Source organism: Nematolebias whitei, chromosome 13, assembly GCF_014905685.2.
Source record: "Nematolebias whitei isolate Nwh7 chromosome 13, NemWhi1, whole genome shotgun sequence".
NCBI classification, from domain to species: domain Eukaryota; kingdom Metazoa; phylum Chordata; class Actinopteri; order Cyprinodontiformes; family Rivulidae; genus Nematolebias; species Nematolebias whitei.
Window position 1 is genome coordinate 18,265,137 of NC_056510.1, and position 16,591 is coordinate 18,281,727.

The window sequence follows — 16,591 nt, forward strand, 5'->3', positions numbered from 1 at the left end:
GATGGATGGATGGATGGATGGATGGATGGATGGATGGATGGATGGATGGATGGATGGATGGATGGATGGATGGATGGATGGATGGATGGATGGATGGATGGATGGATGGATGGATGGATGGATGGATGGATGGATGGATGGATGGATGGCACCGCGCCACCCAGGCTGTTTAAGCTGTTTTGACCATTAAATAAATGCATAATAAATGCAACTTATACGCCAAAGCAACATATGTATGTTTTTTTCCTCTTCGTGATGCTTTTTTTGACTGATGCGATTTATACTCTGGAGCGACTTATACGCCGAAAACTACGGTAATCAGCCTCATTCTGAGTAGAACATCCACAGTAATGAGTCATCTAAAGACAAGCAAAAATAATAAATAAAAAAGACATTGCAAACTTTGTTTTACCTCGTGTCATTTTGGTTACAAATTTTAACCTGTGTTTTTTTTTTGTTGTTTTTTTTTTCAGCATGACAGCTCAGTGGTTAACACTGTTGCTTTACTGCAAGAAGGTTCTGGGGTCAATCCCTGGTTGGACCTGGGGTCTTTCTGTGTTGAGTTTGCATGTTCTCCTCGTGCTTGCGTGGGTTTTCTCCGGTTTCCCCCCACAGACTAAAAACATGCATGTTAGTCTGCCATCAGGCCCAGGCTTCCCTTGCAAAAGAGATCTGTGATCTCAATGGGATTTGCCTGGTTAAATACAGGTTAATAATAACCTGCGTTTGAGTGCAAACCTGTCTTGTGCACATCTTGTCTAAAGTGTGGTGACGCTGTAAATGCTCTACAGATGCCTGAGGTGGGCGTGTATCCACGAGAGGGTGCAACAATTACCCTTGAAAAGAAAGAAAGAACAAACGTGAGCCCTTCTAATGCATCATCTCCACCGCCGTCTATCTGACATCAAACCAGCTTTTGAAGCTTGTCATTCTACGTCTCTGTAATCTATTGCACCGCAACGTCAAAACGACCGGAAACCGGGCCGGCCTGGAGTCAGTCCTCACACCACTTGAAACAAAATCATCCCAGCCACCAGCTCTGAAATGGACTGCTGCTTCCCACTTGGGTCATGGCAGCAACACAAAAAACACATACACACGCGCAGGCATGTACAGTACTGCTGAAGAATCTGAACCACAACTGTACCAAGAATAAACAGCCTGTGTTTGCTCCGCTATCTGCTCACAGTCAGCTTATAGTACAGAACATACAGTTGTACGCTATTTTACACCCCCTCGCCTGCCGCCTCTCCGTGCCAGAGGGAGCGGTGACGTTGCGAGCCGTAGGGAGGAAGCGAGAGACAATAATACACGCCATCTATCTCGGTGGTATGCTGACACAACACATGCACATGTGAGGAGGAGGAGTGGGGGGAGGATGGAGGGAAGACAAGTGCTGCAGTGGAAATGCAGAGTGACAGGCGGAGGAGCGAACGGAGAGTAAACTGCAGCTGCATTTTATGAAACTCCCTCCTAATCAAAACAAATACCTGAGCAGAGCGGGCGCGTAGGTGAACGCACACACAAAAAGAAGTGGCTTCGGCTTCATTTTTTGCTCGTAGCAAAGATCTCATTAAGTATTTTATTCCTGCACAAGAACGCATGCATGGCTGCTCCAGCATCAAATATTTACTAACCCGCTGAGCTAAAGACGCCCACGGTTTCGCCTTCGGGTTCTTTACCTCTGCACTGGACTCACGATTTCGTTTTAATTGAATACGTGTCAGCGTGCGCTTTATTTAACTTGGCACGCACAGAAAAACTCATCGGTCAGCGTCACAATGCTGTTTGCATGCGGGAGACAAAGGTGCAGCACACCTGGAAGGACAAGCAGATGAATAGCTGGAATAATTGTCTACATTTCCATACAAAACACACAATCAATCAATCAGATGGTACTCTGGCAACTTGCACATACACTGTGACAGTTTAGCATGAGCTGTTCTACCTTTGTTCTTATTGGCGTCCGTTTTCAAAGAAAGAACAAGGCAGCTTAAAGCTTTAGGACTGACGAACAAAAGATCTTGTGATGTGCTTCACATCACCACAGCAGCTTCTGCATTTGTAGGAAATCTGCTGGGTGACATGTTTGGAGACGGAACGCCTAAAAATTCTGCGTCTCCTGGGAAATACTAGCCAGTTGTCAGGAAGAGAGCAGCTAAAGATATTGTTTTTATATCCTGCTGTTCCTGCAGCAACTGTTAAGAGACCACTCAAAAGGACTCCCATAGGGTCACTCCTTTATATTGCAACTCTATCCACGGTTGCCTCACCTTCGCTGTCTCTCACACAGCGGATGCTCTGTCTTTCTCTCCTATAAAAGAGGCTGACCGGGTATTGGCACGAGCCGGGCCACTTGGCAGGAAGACAGATGGAGTCGTCCGACTCACCAGCACCTGCCTGGCCCACATTACGCAGCTCATATCTGGGCTCAGCAAATCAGAAGTGGGATCGTGCACAGCTGCGTAAAACAACAGGCTTCACGACGTATCGCAAGAGCCAAATACAAACACAGCCCTTCTGCTGAGACTACAGGAGCGCCTGCGAGTTCTGCAGGGCTGAAACGCGGGAACGTTTCGGATACGGCAACCCTGAGAGCAAAAAGCAACAATGCTACAGACGAAACACAACCACATGGCACAAGTCACAGCAACAACGGAGGAAAAGTCGTGGAGTGTGACTGGATGTGACTTGTGTTGTGAATTGGAGCCACAGAAGAAAAAAACAAATTGAAACTAAACTGAAGAAAACACAATCAAATAATCAAATAATAAAAGTATGAACAGCACTTGGCAAAATAACTAAAAATAGAAACACAGCATTACTTGAAAATCAAACTGAACACCAAATACTCTACTCAAAAAACAAACATAAAACAATACAAAAAATGACCCACAACTTGTAAAAAACGTGTCTATTTTTTTTAAGCCTTTTGGAGTTTCATTTTTCAGTCCTATTCTTTTTTTTTTTTAATCTGGTGTGTTTTTATCTTATTGTTTGTATGAATGAGAGCTACAGATTGCCATATAATTTCCTTCGGGATGAATAAAGCATCCATCCACCATCCATCCATCCATCCATCCATCCATCCATCTAAACAAATATAAATAATAATAATAATGATGACGCCTGAAGAAGACGCTTTTTAAAGGAGGACGTAGTTTCATGTTGAGTTTCTTGTTTAAGCGTAAAATAAAAGCTTGAGGAAAAGAACTAGAGACATGAGAAGATCATCTTTAATGTATAAATATGTATCTGAAATGCAGATCTTGATCAGTGTTGACATATTTCCGTTTAGATCAGGATCTGCAGGCAGACGTGGTTGTCTTGCATCCAAATACCCTAAGAAGTCAGGAGATGGTCGATGTGAAAGCACACACAATGTCCAAATCTACTTTAAACCAGAAAATAGAAGCCTGTCCATTCGTGAGCAGACCCCTCACACCCTGCTGGGACAGGACAGCACCCATGGAGGAAGAAATGCTGCCCTCTGTCAGCCACGCTTACTCCTCCCCACAGGGGGATTAAACTCCCATGAACGCTCCAAGAGGAAAAGCGTGCATTCACTCATCCTGCGCTCGGAAGTCCTCCCCGTGTTTTCCTCTTCCGTCACAGACAGAGGAAGCACAATGGTCAGGCTGTGCTGAAGGTTGTGCTGGAGGCTCGGCTGTGTGTGGACGCCTTGTTCTGTTGGGGGGGTGCTTTCTGTTGCATGCATATAGAAACGGATGAAAATGAATAAGACGGGTCACAACAGGGCTGCGGCCGTGACATACACAAATTCAGCAGTTTCCTCTGCGCATGTGGGAAGCCACAGATTTACACAGGCATTTTTACCGAGGCGTCCTACTAAATTATGTATTCACTGTCATATAAAATCAGCACTCTGACCACTGCACCACCCATAACCAGAGCCACGAACAGCCAGCAGGACTGCAGCCTGCATGGGGACGGCCTTCGCTCTTGTCCGGTGAGACGAAAATTACAGGACGTAAAGTCTGACGATTTACAGCAAACCAAACCTGTAACCGTACAATCATGACAGCGCTATCAACGCTCACTTTCTGGGGTGAATCTCACAGCGCCGCATCAGTAAACTCAACTTTTTATTCATTTATTTTTCTTTTTGCTGCATGCACTGGAGCACTTAGGGTTTATTTTCTAAAAAGGCCTGTTTGAGCTCCTTTTCTCTACCTCAGAAAAACCACTCCAAACAGGTTCCCATGGCAACGTGGAGAATCTAACCTGGAGCAGCTGGAAGTGAATGCAGCGCGACCTGTAAACATGCGCGCGCGCTCACGAGCATGCCGCCGCCGCCGCCGCTCTGCTCCCACATCAGGATGCTGTAAATGTCAGAAGACGAAAGGCACGCTATCTTTCGACATTTGCAACTTCCAAGTGGGCTGACATCAAAAACTGTGATATCAAAAGACAATTTCCCGGCTGCGTGCACGGCTTGTTGCGTGCAAAATAGATCCGTGCATGTAATTGTTCTTCTGTGCCAAATCAAAATGACTGCAAGACCAGATGAAGAAAATTGTGAATGAGGCGCTTAAACAGAGTCAGGTCCCTGTAATGTTTGCTGCAAAGATATTAGGCCTAAGAACAATTAATATCTTACCTGTTGCAGATAGCTTATGAACAGCTACAATTTAGAGAATTAAAGTTTAAATTTTACTAAATTATGGCTAAAGTGAGCTGCTGCTGTCTTTAAACAACTTCAATCTCTAAAAGTTTCAAAGATTCACATGATTAAAACAAGAGTTTTAAAATGCATTATTAGCTTCTTTTTTTTCGCCTCAAACAAAAATGCAATTAGCATTGTTTTGGCTGCTCACATGTTGCTTAATAATGATATATTTTTAAGTACAAAGTATGAAAGTATATTACTGCCAAACAAAATATTTATTTTTAGGCATGAATTAATTAATTCAGGAGACAGAAGCCTGCGTGAACATGTTGACAGTCACTTTTTTTAATAATTTGTCAGCTTTTTGTGCATGTAATTCAGATTTTAAATCAATTTATGATCAGCAATTCTATTTAAATTGTTTTATTTTATGATGAATATTGTGATTTTTTTTTTAATAAAAGTTGGTTCTGAATTTATTCACAAGTATTGAGAATGAATTTATCATTTTAATTTCATTTAAATATACCAATAGCTAAAACACCGGAGTCAACAAGCTGTTTTATTTATTTTTATTTAAAATACTAAAAATAAATAAATAAATGGGACTACTGGTATATTACTTTGTATTAAGTTCCTGCATTTCTGATTTTTGTGAAGTAAAGTTAAGAACCCGACGAGCTAATGTTAGTATTTTATCAGCCTCCTTAGCCTCATAGCTACACTACAGTCTTTTGTGAGCCTGCACACCGCCGTATACTTCACCTGCTAACATGCTAACTCTTCTAGCTTCTTGCCAACAATTATTTCAAAACAACAATACTTCAAAATGAGAGGTGTAATCACTCCTGTGGTGGACAAGCCATGACTGACTGAGTTATCCACTGGATAAAACGCACAACCAACCAACCACATCTTTTTTTAACAAGGGTAAAAGTTTAGGGGCTTCCCCACCTTTGAGTACGACAACAGAATAAAGGCTCAGAGCAACATCAGGTTAAAAAATGCTTTGTCTCTGGTATCATTAAAATTTATTTAAATCTTAGGAACCATATTTTTAACACGGTGGTTTACATGAAATTTTTTTAATTTCAGCCATGACTGTGTATTTGTGAAATCAACAGCAGCGTAAAGGTTTATAAATACCAGCTAAAGTTAAGAGCTAACTTCAGCAGGTAAGATATTGTTTGTTCATAGTCTTTCTTCAAAACCCAACTCAATAAATGTATATTATTCCGTCAACATCTTGTAGCTTGGCATATTATCAGTAAAACCTGCTGTTTAACACTCATTTCTATCATTTTTAGCATAGGTTTCTCTCAGATGATTGCATCTGCCTTGCAAGTCACCATTTTATGTTAATTTTTTTTTAAAGAAAAAGTTCATCTGCAGCACTAGAAACATTACCTATGCTTTCTAACTATCTCAGTTTTGTTCTTTCGGAGAAAAATGTTTGATTTGAATAGTGTAGGTGGCATCTTCACTTTCAGGATGTGATGCTCAGTTTGGCTTGTGGATTTGCGTTTTCGCTTGCCAGGACGCCGTTGTCTCGACTGTGAAAGATGGTGGGAAGAGGAGATGCTTCTCCATGGATGCTGCATGCTGAAGCTCCGGAGTTTAGCGCTTAAATCTTTTCTTTTTAGCTAGTTAAAAAGATCTGCAAGAAAATATGCAAAACTTACATCCGCATGAACATTTTTATTGTATCTTAGTCAGGGTTAGTAGGAGAGACTGTATTTCTCCAGTTTTAGCTTCGCTCCATTGGCTCCCTGTCAAATTCACAGTTTGCACTTCACTCTCAGACTGCAGGCTTACTTGCAGTTCCTAGAGTTTTCAAGAGCAGATTCCTTAGATAGAGAACTTTACTAATTGGCTTTTATGTATGTGAATGTTCCTGTAAAGTGCCCTGAGACAACTTTGTTGTGATTTGGCGCTATATACAGTAAATAAACTGAATTGAATTGAATTGGGAGGAAGGGCTTTCAGTTATCAGGTTCCTCTCTTGTGCAACCAACTTCCAGTTTCTGTCTGTAGGACTGAGACATTGTTCAGTTTTAAGACTTGGCTTAAGACTTTCCTTTTTGATAAATCCTATAGTAAGGGTTGGATTGTTATGTTGCCATAGGCTTACACTACTAGAGGATAAATTTACCTAATTTCTTAAAATGAATTGTTAAAATTGAATAGTTTTCATTTGATACAGTTTCTATCTTAACGTGATTCTCAACCTGCCATTGTGTATCTGTTCCTCCTTCCTGTTCTCTCAACACAGCCGGTCGAAGCAGATGGTTGCTTGTCCTCCAACCTGGTTCTGCTAAAGGTTTCTTCCTCATCAGGGAGTATATATATATATATATATATATATATATATATATATATATATATATATATATATATGCATGTTTTGTTCAGTGCCCTGAGATGACTTCTGCTGTGACTTGGCACTTTATAAATAAACGGAATTGAGTAGTTTTGCTAACAATGTTAAATGTGTCCTTATTTATTTAACTTTTGTATGACTGACTAGTAATGAGAAATCTTTGTGGTATCATAGCATCTTTCTAAGAGTCCTTTGCAACTTTTTGGATATTTTTGAGTTACTTTGAGGTGATTTTTGTCCAATTTCTAACCATATTACGAACGAGGACAAGTTGAGTAATCAATGTACAAATCAAAGGTCCAAAAGAGGAGCTCAGAGTCCATTTGACCTGCTTCAAGCTGCCACACGTCTTGAACGCTAATTGGCTCCTTGTGAGTTTTCACCTGTTCGAAACCCATCAGAGATCTTAAGTTGTACCAGCAGAGCAGTTTTATATGGTGATGATATGGCACAAGCAGGAGGCCGCATGTGTGAGAAATGCCACCTGCTGTTCTCAGCTGCTCAGCGCCACACCTCCTCCTCTGCACGCCACGCCCTTCTGAGGACCCGAAAAGTGAACGGCAAGGGGATTTAAACATATCAAACATTTCGGTCTCATTTCTGCGACTCGTGTTCTCATGCAGCACGGATACATCTCAGAAACAGACCGAGTGACAAGCAAGGCAGGGCGATGTGGGGAGGGGGACGACGGAAAGAGACGGAGCAGCTGTTGCGCTTTTAAATGATTTCCCCCAAAAAAGGGACAAACTGCTCAACACATAATCCTGATTTATTTCTCATTAAATCACATTAAGCATTCCATCAATTCATCAAACCCTGCTTTAACAGCCACTTCACACATCTGACCAAAACGGTGACTGAAAAACAACGACGTGCACGTTTCCTTCGTGCAAACAAGCAAATTATACTTGGCAGACAAACATGTCACCAAGTGTATTAGAGGTATAGCTTTCCAGAGATGATGAAAGAGTGCCAGAATTGAACTTTCTCTTTTCTTCTCCACAAACAGAAGCTGACCTCAGCGTGCCAAAAAGAACATTTCATCAGGGACATGTCCTCTCACAGGTGGTGTGAAGGTTTGTGTAGCTCAGTTTAAAGAGGCTTTATGATTGTGTCTCTTTAATACAAGTTTTATTTAGTGCTCATTGTTAAAATGAAAGATCTAGCTTTTCTGGAAGGAATGCATTTTGCCCTCCACCTTCCATTGCAGAGTTTTAAACTGAAATTATTTTATGATTTATGGTAATCTGGTTGTAGCCATTTTGGTCAAATGCTCAGAAAACGCGTTGAAGATGACGCTCAGCTACTACCACATCAAATTTCAGCTCAAAAGCTGTAAAACTGACTGAATTATGGCAATTGTTGTGTTGGCTAAGGTCAAGTACCTGTGGCGGCCATCTTGAATTGAGTTATGTTATTAAGTTAACCCGATGATTACCTTCTGAGACTTTCATTAAAATCTGCTCAGTGATTAGTGAGATATTTTGCTAACTTACAATGCTGATTTTAACCGCTAATTCCAAAATTTTGTGTAAATATGTTGCGCAATGTGAGAAGCTCAGAGTATGCAATAAAGAGGATGTCCAGCTACTACCATACTAAGGTTTAGCCAAATACCTGTAAGACAGGCTGAGTTAAAGCCATTTTAAGGTTTTCTAAGGTGTTCAGCCTTTGGCAGCCATCTTCAATCAGGTTGAGACTAAAAGTGAATCAGTTGTAGTTGTACACCTGAAAGTTTCATTTAGTTCTACGCAAAGTGCATGAGATATTTTGCTAACGAACGCAGTTGCCTCCATTAATAATGGCTGAGTTTTAAACATAGATCTTGCACGATTGATTAGTGCTTGAAGTACGCATTGGGAAGGACTCTCAGCTACGACCACAACATATTTTAGCTCAGTCCATGTAAAACTGACTGGGGTATAGGCATTTTTTTGTTAGACAAGGTTGCTTAGCTGTGGTGGCCATCTTGAATGGACCTGTCTGCACACATTGGTAAAAACACTGCCTGGCCTTCAGGAGTGCACATTTACTAAACCGACAGAAGAATGGTCCTCCTCGTCACCAATAAGAGCACTTCAGAGGCAGGTGTCCTCAGATGGAGACGAGGTGGGAACATATGTGTTTATCCGAGCCACACCTTCCAAACGTGAGCGGCTGATCATTTAAATCCTGCTGTGGTGAATTGTAAAGCTACAGTAAAGACATAGTGTCATTGCATGACAGCAGTCATGCAACAAGTTACAGGAGAATGTGAAACCTCCACATACGTTAGTGTGAAATACAAGCGAGTGTTAGGGGGACGAGGGGAAAAAACTCAGGCAGTGATCTCAGGGCTCAAATAGACACGCAGTGAATTTACAATTCTCTCACATCTGATTCTCACTGCTCCCTTAAGCTTCACTGTACGAGCGAGTCGGTGAAAAAAGAACCAAAAAATCAGCTTCGCTGAAAAAGACAACAGTCGCTACACAAAATTTGCAGCTACTGAAAGCGGTTTAAACCCAACAAAACTCCAAACCAAAGCCTTCAATACAAACAAACTCTCATAAGGAACAAGCTCATTTCCATTATGTTGTGAATCAAGAAGAAAAGTGTGATTTAAAAAAAACAACAAAGGCACTTTAGGGCCGAAACTGATCAGAGGCATATATGGGTGTTCATCCGCTCCTTTAAACCGATCACTGATTGGTTCTGATGGACAGGTGAGGAGAACGCAGCTGGACACATCTCCTGCTGCCGGAACCAGAGACAGCTTCCACTTCAACTGGGATCAACTGGGGAGAATTAATGGACTCAAAGTGGATCAACTGATGGATATCGTGTTTCGCTGTTTTGACTCAGTGTGGAATGATAACACACACATCTGCATGGGAAACGCTGTGGTGCAATGCAGATGTTTACACTCAGGTCTTTTTATCCATTTTAAAATAAATTTTAAAGTTAATTTAACGTGTTTTTCCATAAATTATCACTGAGCTGAACAGTTTTGTTTACAAAAAGTTTCTACTTCCATCTTAAGTTTATCACGTTTTTATTTTACTCGATCCAGTCAGAAAGGTAAATAAAAATTTAAAAAAGGCTTTTTATTTTCACCAAATCAGCTGTTAAACAGGAAAACAAAATTTACATGCACCACGTTTAACTCTCGACAACGTTATCTTGTCTAATCTTGATCAACTATTGATCAGGTTTCTGGATCAATAATACCAATTACTGCCCAGCTTCAATCAGAACAGAAACTTCCTCTGAATGATTTATTTTAATAGAATAATGAGCTTTAAATAAAACAGCAAAGACACAAATTTATTTAGATTTTTGTTTTGTTTGTAAAAGAAAATTGTAGTTTGTTACTGAACTCACTTATTTTAATCAAGATTTGTTATTGCATGATAATAATTTATGCAGATTTAAACCTGGAGGTTTAAATTAAACCCTGGTGTATGTTTGTTTTTACACATCGAAGTGTAATTTAAACCTCCATCCTTGCATGTTAAATATGACACCAAATATTCCAGAAATAGGATTTTAAACTGAAGCTCTCAAATATGAAATCAATCTTTTAAATATAAATAATACTTATTTATGGTTTTGTAGTCATCTAAATATCCAACATTAATAAAACTATTTAAAAAATGACTCAATAGCTACAAAAACAACTTTTTAAAATATTAGTAACAATGTGAAAGGAATAATTCTCTTCTGCTTTAGATAATAGCTTTTAAAAGTGACTACACTGGAAAAAGATTTTTCTTTTATTAAAAAAAAACAACATGTGTTTTTGAATCAAATAAAGTGTCAAAACATATAAAGAATATGTTTAAATGATGAATAAAACATCAAAACAACACAGTTTACACCTAAAACCCAAATTTTTTTAGGGCCCAGTTACATAAATTTCTTTTCTAAATTTTTTTTTTTTAAATACAAGATTTTACTGTTAATGAAAATGTGTTCATGTGGTAAATATCACAACAAAAGACAGAAAAAAACAATAAACAAGTTTAGGCCTGGAAAAAAGTCCATATTTCCTAAATAACCCAAATCACTAAATTGTATTTTAATTCAATCCTCTAGCTTCAATTCACAGTAAAACTACTGATTTTTTTTTTTTTTTATTAAAAACGCAAACCAGTTCATGTAATAATTTAGTGTGTTTAGCTAAAATAATATAAACAGCGCATAAAACTGGATAAATTTGTGGCTGGATTATTAAACGTATTGTGTATGCATCAGGACATGTTGGAATACATTAAAATGATGCATTAACGTGATTTAAACCAGTAAAATAATTTAATGTAACATAAAATTTTGAGTTTCTAAAAAAATTACAATTTACGTTATGAGCCTTTAATAAAAGCACAAAACAAACAGACGATATTCAAATAGGTTTTTAGTTCTTTATTTCTACCCTTAAACTGGTAATTTTATTTAAAAGGCAACATAACCAAGCAGAAAGGACCCTAAATGCGCCTTTTTAACTGTAAATATACGTTAAGAAAGGAGCACCTGAACGCATCACGCCGCTCTGCTGTGAACCTCACAGACATGGCGGAGATTTCGCTTCAAGGCCTTTTTTTCCTCCAGAATGCGGGTCCAGCAGCTGCACACACACCCATACACACGCACACACATATATGACGAGGGAGAGGTGGTTTAGGGGGAAGTGTATCGACTTTTAGCTCTATCCTGAGTCCGCCTATAGCCGCGCACAGAGCAGGCAGGCCCATCATGGCAGCCATTATGAGGCTCTCCCAGCCTTTCCATCATGGCCTACGTGCACATGAAGTGGTGAGGGGAGTGGCGCACGATTTGACACCATGTTGCGCCACGGAGCTTCAAAAAACGCAGTCACAACGAGCCGTAAAGCAGAAGAACTGCACAAAAGCTGAATAACTGCGCATTTTACGCATTATTTATCCTCTAAAGCGACAAAAACATGGCAGGAAAGTGTGGCGCGCACTGGAGGGGGAGGACTACACTGAGAGCACATGAAGTAGGGATCACGTGCTCCTCCACAAGGGGGTTGAATATTTACCTTTTAGTCACGCAATGTACTCTCCCCCCTATAGAAAGTAATGGTTCTTTTGGGAAAATAGACGTGAAAAGCTGGTTTTCTTTGCGTAATCTGCGTTATGAGCAGAGAATTAGTGTTCAGGGCATTTTCATCAAACAACCAGAGAAAATTGTGTTTGTAATCTGTTTGGGCATGCAATAGATTGGTTTACAAAAGTAAAAAATATATATGTATATATATTTTTCAAAATATACCAAAGAGGGAAAACTCAGCGCGCATTGCAACCCTTTGACCATAGATTTTTTTTTTTTTATCATCTAGCGGGGACAACAGTTTATGTGTATGCAAATTAATCCGTTTGTTTAAAAATATTAATTAGGACCATGTTGATACATGTGCGCGGCGTGTGCGTAACTGTGTGTGTGTGGCCTCACTGCAGAGATCACGCAACATGGCAGCGGAGCAGCCACTGTTCTGCGGATGTTAGGGTCTTTTTTTATTTTTTATTATTGTTTTCCTTTTTGTTTGTTTGTCCACCACATAATTACAGCTTTCAACAGCAAGCACCAAAACACGAAGAAGAACCTGGCACCAGGCAGCACCCCAGAAAACAAAACAACAACCAAAAGTCTTGCTATATTTCAGAGCGGAAGCCTACAGGTCACAAGCAATCCGCCATGGGGCACAGCACACAGTATAGATGCGCATGATTACAATAATGTGTGATTGTTTCACAGCCTGGGGAGGGGGGGGGGGGGGGGGGGGTGTTTCCTACCTTAGTTTTTTTGGGACAGAGTAGTCTACTTCTATCACCTTCCCGTGTATTTCCGCTTTACCTGAAAGAGGTGGAAATGGACAGTCACTTTTCAGCAAGTTCTTCAAGCTGCCACGCGCACTACACGCACCCTGGCTGCCCTCAGTATATTTACAGTAAATAAAACAACAAGAGTGGGGCACTATAAGAAAGCATGAAAGCATGTTGAGGTTGTTTTGGAGGAGGAATGGGCAGCCATGCTTTCCACTCCCACAGGCAGCACAGAGGGAGGAGGGGGAGGAAGGGGTGCTGCTATATGTTTGTTGTTTCCTCTTTTTTGTTGTGTAGGTGCATTTGTTTGTTTGTTTTTTTGTTGTTGTTGTTTTTTAAACAACAACACAAATCAACCCGGGTTAGGTTGGAGCAGGAAAGCCGTTCCCGAGTGGCCGAGGCGCAGCGGCGCGGAATAGCGTCTCACCTCGTCCTCCCTCCTCCTCCTTCCTCAGCTACCTGTTTATGAGCTCTTTTCCTCAGGACCCCCGTGACCCACCTCCAAGACACCTCGTAAAAACCCAGCCGGACCCCGGCCGAACCGGGCTCCGGCAAGTTTGGGGCGCTCGCCGCGCGCTGCGCTCCTCAATAAAATCAGGACGAAAAATAAGTGAAAAATAATTACCCCGGACTGAGCCGTCAGACCATCCCATACATTCCAGTGGGTGACTCCCCCCACCCCCCCTTGTCTCTCTTTTGGTCTTCTTTTGCATTAAAAGACAGCAGCAGCCACACACACACAAATACACCCGATCAGAATGTTTTCTTTAATGAAATAAAATACAGAGAACTCTGCGCGTAAAACTCGACGCTCCGCGTCTTCGGGATCACCTCCCAGACTGACTCCTGGCCGGGATCGTTCATTTTATGCCATTTCTCCTGGACTGAGGGTTCAGCTCAACTAAAGATGGGTGTCATACATACACACGGTCCTGTGCACCCCTCCACTCCCCAAACAAAAACACAAACAAGACTGAACGCTGCACCCGGACCTCGCGCAGCGTGGACCGCCGTGGCTGCTCCTCTCTCCCTGTCAGCAGCAAAAGCATCCCTCCTGATCAAACCCAGCGCTCACTTCACTCACCCGAGAGGCTCTCTATAGCCTTTATGGCCGAGTTCGGGTCGGGGAAGTCCACAAAAGCATAGCCGGATTTGAGCAGGACCTGCTCGGGCGCTGGCAGCTCCGTCTCCCCGAAGAGCTGCGTCAAGTCCTCGACGGTGACCGAAGGACTTAAATTCCCAACATATAGTTTGTTCATGATCTGAAAACGAGGAGGGGGGAGAAAAGCTAAAAAAAAAAAAAAAAAAGGGAGGGAGGGGTGGCTGTCAAATCTTAACTCCTAAAGGCGATAATCAGAATTAAAAATAATAATAAATAAAATATTAAATAAAGGGGAGGTTAAAAAAAATAAAGCGCAGCAATCACCCCCCTTCAGGTTCCTACGGAGCTCAATGAGCCAACCCCCCAATACCGCCACAACTCTGGCCCTGGTCAAACTCTTTCAACAGGGGGAGTGGTGGGGAGGGGGGCGTGTCGTTACGACGCTACTCCAACAAGCACCGCCCTTAGAAAAATAAAACCTCCCTTAAAAAATAAAATCATGTTTAAAAAAAGAATGCAGATGTAGAGATCACTGGAGGATGATGATTTTGGGGGGTTTCTGTAAAAGTGATGGGCCTGAAGGGCGACCTTTATGCCCCATCCCACCCCCAAGGGTGAGGGCTGGATGGAAGTGGATGCCCCCCCCACCTCACTGAGCCTCCTTGGCCAGTCTCATCCTCTTCATTCCTGAACTAAAGGGTCCTCAAAGGAGCCCAGATCAGAGGAAGTATTATTTTAATTTATAAATATATATTTGTTTATTTGCACTGTTTTCCTATAATTACAATTTTTTTTACATGGTGCAGTTTTTCTCACATTTTTTTTGGTCATTCATGTTAAGTGGCGCCACTTTTCCATCATTTACGATAGTTTTAGGTGACACAGCTTTTCTAGCATTAACGGTAATTTTCTCATCTTTTCACATTTGCTTCTGCTCTTAAAGCAGAACAATCGTTAAAAGCTGGTCACCCTGAATAAAGACAACAGGTTAAGTTGAACAGATTTTTAAGGGGTTTTTTTGCATATTAAAATATGTCAAAATTAATTTGCTTTCTTGATAAATAATTTAAGATTGGCTTTAGTGTGCCACCCCAGAATTATCGGTGTCCCTCATCTGGCCCCTCTGAGAACTTTCTAGAGGTGCCCCTGCACTTGTCAACTCACTTATCCCATATCCTCCCATTTTAATTCATTTACTAGTAATGCAGAAATATAGATTCATGCAGGTTATTCGCTGTAGTGAGCACCACCTGTTTGAGAAAAAAAAAAACACTGCAGGTATTACAGAAACTTTGTGCATTTTGCATCAAATTCAAAGGACAAACATAAAATAGGAGGAAATCACATGCGTAATACCGAAAGTGAAACCACGCAACCTCCTTTTGTACATTTTGTCCTTGCAGAAATAATTTACCCCTTCTTATTTGATAATCCCTGTAATGATTAACCATAACTTGAAGCTTGTTTACACTTTATTAGAAATTAAGCACCATTTAGGCCCAAAATGTAAAGTGCAGCAAATATTTTGGGATTCCTGGCCCTCGTGCACCCACCATCACTCTGCCACTCTTGAATATTACATCCTTTATTTGCTGTGTGTGCAGATGGGAGTGTTCGTGTTTAAAGGCAGACAAAAGCTGCAAGGCTGTAGCAGCGTTGTTGTCTTGTCTAAAGAGCTGAGTGTTTCTCTTTTTTCCCCTTCTTTATGCATTTTAGAGCTTTACTGCCACCCCACTGCAGAGCAGAGTTCATGCCAGCAGCAGGCGTGACCGTTCCTTCTCGTCTTGTTTTACGTCACTGTGAACAGAGGAATGTCCAAACTGTGGCTTATTTACAAAACAGCTCTTTAGTTACTTTTCCTGAAGGCATCCACGCTCGCCAGTCCTGGGTCTTTTTCTGCCACCAGGTGACAGTGAAAGAAAAACATTCATTGTGCAAAGTTTTCTTAAAGGATCTGCCAGACTAACCAGTACAAAGAAAAGGTTGAATGAATGAATTTCAAGCAATATATTTGCACTTATGTGACCGTGCTGAAGTAGGTCAGTGGTGTCAAAAAAATGAATATTTCCACTCTGAAAGGGAAATGAGGTGCGACAAGAAGGGATGTGACATTTGGAGAGAAGTGCGGAACAAGTAGAGCGACACATATGTAGGCTTGTGGTAGAACATGGGAATAAACAGGCAGTTTCCAAGGTGTGGTCAGCTGTGACCCGTGCCTTCAGTCCTTCTCACTCTGCGTTTTCAAAATGCTTTCATTATTATCATAGAAGAGCCTCACAGCAGCGTTTTAACACTGGCAAGTCTTTAAATATTAAATATCAGCTTTTACAACAGAAAATAATTCATTTCCCAACTTAATTACATTTAACTCAAGTTTTAAAAATCAATTAACGGGTATTGTTAAATGATAAAAATGTTTATTTAAAAGCCAACATTTTTCAGTCAGGTCAACTGGACAGTTTCTTTTTTTGTGCTGAAATGTTTCGCCTTCCATCCAGAAGGCTTCATCAGTCAAGGAAACGCAACAAAACTGATTCTTCTTCCAATAGCTTACTCCAAAGTGGAACAAACCAGTTCTGCTGGTGATTAGATGGGTCTCTTTGGTACGCCCCTCCTCCATTGCTGGCCCTATTCCTTGTCAAACTGGTTGAAAACCA

The 16,591-nt window shown here is 41.0% G+C and overlaps 1 protein-coding gene across 2 annotated transcripts in view; it reads right to left on the minus strand.

Moving 5' to 3' along the window:
- igf2bp2a (insulin-like growth factor 2 mRNA binding protein 2a) overlaps positions 1-14,315 on the minus strand; it is a 61,244-nt gene extending 46,929 nt beyond the window's left edge. For both annotated transcript variants that reach the window (XM_037686924.1, XM_037686923.1), the window contains exons 1-2: positions 13,917-14,315; positions 12,803-12,863 (exon numbers count right to left, since the gene is read on the minus strand). In XM_037686924.1, coding sequence (XP_037542852.1) covers positions 12,803-12,863; positions 13,917-14,091 — 236 coding nt within the window. In that variant the 5' untranslated portion in view covers positions 14,092-14,315. The remainder of the gene's footprint in view (positions 1-12,802; positions 12,864-13,916) is intronic.
- Between the last annotated feature and the right edge of the window lie 2,276 nt (positions 14,316-16,591).